The sequence below is a fragment of the Callospermophilus lateralis genome, chromosome 7 (assembly GCF_048772815.1).
Source record: "Callospermophilus lateralis isolate mCalLat2 chromosome 7, mCalLat2.hap1, whole genome shotgun sequence".
In the NCBI taxonomy this organism is placed as follows: Eukaryota; Metazoa; Chordata; class Mammalia; order Rodentia; family Sciuridae; genus Callospermophilus; species Callospermophilus lateralis.
The window spans coordinates 1821129-1827128 of NC_135311.1; the positions used below are offsets into that span (position 1 = coordinate 1821129).

The window sequence follows — 6000 nt, forward strand, 5'->3', positions numbered from 1 at the left end:
AAAACACCCAAATGTATTATTTATTTTTTATTTATTTTTTTTTTTTAAAGAGAGAGTGAGAGAGGAGAGAGAGAGAGAGAGAATTTTTTTTAATATTTATTTTTTAGTTATCGGCGGACACAACATTTTTGTTTGTACAAAAAAAAAAAAAAAAAATCTTTGTTTGTACATGGTCCTGAGAATCGAACCCGGGCCGCACGCATGCCAGGCGAGCGCGCTACCACTTGAGCCACATCCCCAGTCCCCCAAATGTATTATTTAGTTAGTCAAAAGCAATAAGCTCAAACTTCTTTGTAATTGATAATGCCAAAGGTAATGCATGTTAGAGGCAGAATTACATGTAAGCAGACTCAGTTGCTTTCAGAGGAAATGTGATCTAGTTGAGGAAGTGTTAAGAATGTCTAGGGAAAGCTAGGTGTTCTTCCTGTGTCCCTCAGGACTCTGGGAATAAGTTCTTAAGATGCAGATATGAGGGAAGAAGCCAGGGAGCTGACAGAGATATTTCAACAAGAGATTTTGTGTAGTTTGAGCAGAAGCAGAAGTTTTTCTTGGGTCAAGTGACCAAAAACAAAACAAAACAAAACAAAACAAAAAGACTAGGCCTGTGAAGAGCCCATTTTCTTTCTTTGAAGGGTAACTCACATGTAGCAAACCCTACTCACAGCTGGCCGGCCCTACTGGGCTACTGTTGGTGCACAGGACCTAAGCGCACATCTCAGTGAATAGTCACCATGTAAACGCCTCCCACAGCAAGAAACAGAACATTTACAGAACCAAGAAACTTCTTCTTGCCCTTTTCTACTACTCCCCAAGACGTACTTCTAACACCATAGTTTTGCCTGTTTTTGAACTTCACATAAATGGTACCTGTCATGCTCTTTTGTGTCTGGTTTCTTTCTGTTAACATTATAATTATGAAATTCACACATGTTGTGAAGTTGAAGTTCAAGTTCTCATTACTTATTATATATTTTTCTATTCTACTGATAGATTCTTGATTTGTTTCCAGTTTGGGCTTTTTACCAATAGTACTAAAAAAGTATGAACACTTTTTTACATGTCTTTTGGTGCACATAGATATATGTATCTGTTGGAAAATGCCTAATAGTGTACTTGCCAGTCACAAAATATGTACGTATTAAACTTTAGTAGATATATTGCTAAACAGGTTTTCAGAGTCCTAATACCAATTTTTGACTCTGACAGTTTGAGAAGTTTTGTTCCTCTCCATCTTTATCAGTATTAGGAGTTTTCTGTATTTTTCATTTTTGCCATCCTGGTGGAGGTATAATAATATCACACTATGGTTTTAATTTGTATTTCCCTGATGACTATGCTATTGACTATTTTTTCATGTTTATTACCTATTTGGATATTCTTTTTTGTAAAGTACCTGATAAGGTCTTTTCACCAATTTTTCTTTTGTCTTTTTCTTATCCATGACTTATATAGTTCTTTATTTGTTATGGATATGAGTCAAGTGTTGCAATTACCTTCTACCACTCCTTGGCTTGCCTTTTCACTACCTTTGTTTGTTTGTTTAATGAACAAATGATCTTAATTTTATTACAGTACAATACACCAAGTTTGGGGGCTGTTGTTCCCTATGCCTTATTTTTAAAAATGTTTTTTTCCACAATTATTCAACAGTGGAGGATTCAATTACAGTTTCATTGATGGTCAGTCACTTCAATTAAATCTGTGGACACTGAGACCAAGAAATTCAGCTGATTGGTGGACCCAGGTCCTACCCATGTGGCTTGGAATGAATGTCCTCTTTCTACTTCAAGGTCATGAAGGTGGAGGAATAGTGTTTGAGTGGGAAAATTAGTAGAATATGTCTGCTAAAAGCTGCATCCCACAAATTTTTGATGAAATATTCTCAGTGTCATAGGTTAGAATTTTAAAATTTCTATTGTGATTTCTCTCTTTTTTGTTACTTCTAAATTATTTACAAGATTTTGGAGAGTGGCTTTATTGGTTACTAACTGTATAGCATTTTAGTCAGATTTTGTGTAAAATATAGGATCAGTTTCTTGGTATTTGTTGAAAATTGCTTTGTCGCTTAGCACATGCTCAATTTTTTAACTGTTGCATATATGTTTGAAAAGTATATGAATCTTCTCTTTTCTGTGGTACAGCAGTCCACAAAATCAAATCTGTTAATTGTGTCATTCAAGCATTCTCTAATATCACTTTTCTGATGGAGTTTCTGATGGAGGTGTGTCAAAATCTCCCACTGTGCTTTGCATATGTAAAGCAAAGATGTGTGTTTGGGTAGTGCAGTCACTTAGCATGTCTTTGTTGGGAATGGAAATAAAGACAGGAAGAGTCTGATATATTTAGAAACAGTATAGCGGGATTCATGAGTGTTATTGGATATAATTATCATGAATTATTGTCATGCTACATACAGCATTGGAACCTGCCTTCTATTCTTAGATCTAAGTTCTGGAGGGTGGAAAATTATATTGTCTCTCCTCCTTTTACCCCAAGGATTTCATCTTTATTGAGCCAAACCAATTGTCCCTGGGGGAGGGGAAAAATAAAGGTGCAGAGTTGTGACTCATTGGTGACATCTTAGAATTCTTGACTCAATCAATTTCTCAGATCTGGAAAGGGAAGATAAGAAAGGGCTTTGTGCACAGCTTTTGGTAAAGATTACCTTTCTTTCTACCAAAGCGAAAGATATTTGAGAAATGAGACACAGACCTCAGATTTAGCAGAGTTCTGAATTTGGAATGTTGCAAGGAGAAAATGATAGGTCCCCAGGGTGAAGATTTGGCCTCCTCGTATCTCCTTCACTGTATGCATATACATTTGGGGTACACATTTTTCAGATTGGCTGCTACTCCAGATCTCTAGCAGAGTCATCACTGAAGGAGAACCTCTGACTTTGAGGTGTCATGCATGGAAGAATAAGCTGGTGTACAATGTTCTTTTCTACCAAAATGGCAAAGCATTTCAGTTTTCTCCTCGGAATTCTGAACTTACCATTCAGAAAACCAACACAAGTCACAATGGCGTCTATCACTGCTCAGGCATGGGAAGACATCGCTACACATCAGGGGGAGTAACTGTCACTGTGAAAGGTACTGTATCTGAATAGTTCTAGAACTATAGTTGTAAGGACCAGAGAGACAATGAAAATCATCTAAAAATCTCACTTAAATTTTTAAGTGAAGAAACTGAGTTCTAGAGTGGCAAATTGCATCACTGAAGGCCACCAATGACCAGTAGTTTGGTTAGGACCAGAACTGAGGTCTCTAGGTCCTAGTCCATTGCTCTTTCCAGTATATCACAATGCCCCATCAATAACTGCAGGAGTTAATGTCAAAGTCAGGGCATAGTAAAGATTCATTTCATTAATTTTGTTTTAGTCACAAAGAATAGAGATTCACTCAAAGTGGCTAAGGAAGTTATTAGAGAATAATCCAATGGAATTTCATGAAAGGAAAACATTAGGAATTGGTTAGCCTTCCATCTGTCTCAGGTACATTGTGGCCCTTCTGTCCCAGTTCTTTCTAAGCATCTGTACATGAAACAGCTTCCCGTGTTCTAGTTTCCACATGGCCCTTGTTCTCATTCTTTCATGGTCTTTTTTCTTAGTATTCACAATCAGCAGCAACTTTTTTTCTGTCTGAAAAAAAAAAAAGTCCCTTCCTGTAGGAAAGAAATTACTGTCCCAGATTTTCTTTTGAGTCAGGGACACAAGTGTGATTCACTAAACTCCCTGGGTAGACTGTGCCAAAGGGAATGGTTATATTATAAACAAATGGCCATTCAGGGAAGCATGAGCTGTGTAGCATATTATCAACAGGACGCAGGACGGGAGCAAGCTGGCAACCACAATTATGTATATTAGAAAAATCCAAGAATGCCTCTCTGTTACAAATGGGAAAAAATATGCCTTATGGATGCATTCTCTTGGGGCAAGTTTCCCAAGGGGTTGGGAGGGTACGTCTTTTGTGAAAAGAACCTTAACCTAGGGGTGGCTCTACCACTAAGCTACAACCTGTCCCCATCACTTTCTCTTTAGAGCTATTTTCAGTTCCTGTGCTGAGAGCATCCTTGTCACTCCCCCTCCTGGAGGGGAACCTGGTCACCCTGAGCTGTGAAACCACGCTGCTCCCAGAGAGGGCTGGCTTGCAGCTGTACTACTCCTTCTACGTGGGCAGCAAGACCCTAGTGGACAGAAATGCATCCTCCGAGTACCAGATTTTAACTGCTAGAAGAGAGGACTCTGGTTTCTACTGGTGTGAGGCAGTCACAGAAGATGGGAACGTCCTGAAGCGCAGCCCTGCCTTGGAGCTTCAAGTGCTGGGTGAGAGAGAAGAGGGGCCACTGCTGACAAGGGAGAAGCGGCTCCCTTTTCTCTTGTGGGGTTGAGGCTTGTTCAAGGGTTTTGTGGCCCAGCCAGGAGGAGGAAATCTCTTTAGGAAAAGCCTACGGACAGGCTTTTCCATTCCTGATTCAGAACTCACTATTCTCATCACAAATTTCATGAATTTTTCTTTCCTTCATCATTCTTCCTTTTCTTTCCCTTCTTTATTTTCAATTGTCCTTCCTCCCCTCTCACTCCACCTCCTTCCTTCCCTTTTCTGCCCTTCCCTTCTCTCTCCCTCATCAACAATATATTGAATTCCTCCTATTTACTGCCCTAGGTCTGGGGATATGAATACATGAGGTGTGGTTTTTAAATTTTATTTTTATGGATTGAACTGGGGGTGCTCTCCACTGAGCTACACCCCCAGCCCTTTCCCAAACATGAGATCCTCCTTCCTGAGCCCACCTGAATTGTTGTGATTACAGGCATGTGCCACCATACCCAGCTTGGGATATAGTTTTTGAATCAAATAATTTTCATGGTTGATTTATGAGAGGGTGATATTGTCCACTGCACAAAACTACCTGCTCGAGTGTTGATTTAACTGAGTTGTAAGGATTGTGAGCTTGGGAACAAAGACTCTTCAAGGGAAAAGTTCATCTTCAAGCATTAAATGGCATAGAGATAGCAGTTATCTCTGAATCTAACGTAAGACCACCAGCAGGGTTCCTCCAGTCCCTTCCTTTCCCCTGAACTCATCAGCGCCTCCACTGGGGGTAGGTGCTGCAGCCTCACTCATTTTTTTCTTCCACACATATGTCAGTCAGACCCCTCTGGTTTCTGACAGTATCTTTTCTCTTTCTGTTTCAGGCCTCCAGTCGCCAACACCTGTCTGGTTTAACATCCTTTTCTATCTATCAGTGGGAATAATATTTTTGGTGAACACTGTTCTCTGTGTGATGATACATAAAGAACAGCAAAGAAAGAAAAAATGGAATTTAGAAGTTTCTTTGGCTTCAGATTCTGGGAAGAAAGTAACTTCCTGCCTTCAAAAAGATAGATATTTAGAAGAAGAGGTGAAATGTCTGGAACAACAAGAATAGCCTCATGAAAAAGCACAACAGAAGAAGGAAGGAGGACAGCGGCAACTCAGGGGTGGCCATAGATCTGGACTGCCACTGTCCCTTCCTCTCTATGGGAGCACTGAGGCACAAACTCCCAAAAGTTGAAGTGCACTAGAATTGTGGGTCCCATGGCACATAACTGTTAAATAAAGAAAATACATGAGCTGACTTCAATTGAGACATATTTGGAACTTTGGTAATCAGAGATGATTTGAATTGAGATCTACTCCAAAGAAATCTTTAAAAATTTGAGGTTAAGTTCAATCTGGTTATCCTGTGAGGTAGTTTGAAAAATAGTATACTTCTGAGAACAAGATAAAACGGTGAGGTTGTGCATATGTGCAAGAGATTAAGACAGAGAAGAAGATAGAATGAGAGAAAGAGGGAGACAGGAAGAAATATTCAGAGATGGGTGAGGGGATTTCAGGAAGACCAGGAAATTGTGTAGACTAAAAGGAAGGAAATAGAACTTACAAATGACCTCTGAGGAGCCGAGGGAATGAGAAAACTCACCCCTGTGGGTTAGGATAGTTGCTTCTTGGCTTTTTC

At 39.6% G+C, this 6000-nt stretch overlaps 1 protein-coding gene across 3 annotated transcripts in view; it reads left to right on the forward strand.

The window, feature by feature from the left end:
- The window catches only part of Fcgr1a (Fc gamma receptor Ia), a 29424-nt gene extending 23805 nt beyond the window's left edge, over window positions 1-5619 (forward strand). For all 3 annotated transcript variants that reach the window (XM_076861678.1, XM_076861679.2, XM_076861676.2), the window contains 3 exons: window positions 2841-3092; window positions 4040-4324; window positions 5198-5619. In XM_076861678.1, coding sequence (XP_076717793.1) covers window positions 2841-3092; window positions 4040-4324; window positions 5198-5430 — 770 coding nt within the window. In that variant the 3' untranslated portion in view covers window positions 5431-5619. The remainder of the gene's footprint in view (window positions 1-2840; window positions 3093-4039; window positions 4325-5197) is intronic.
- The last annotated feature ends 381 nt before the right edge of the window (window positions 5620-6000 follow it).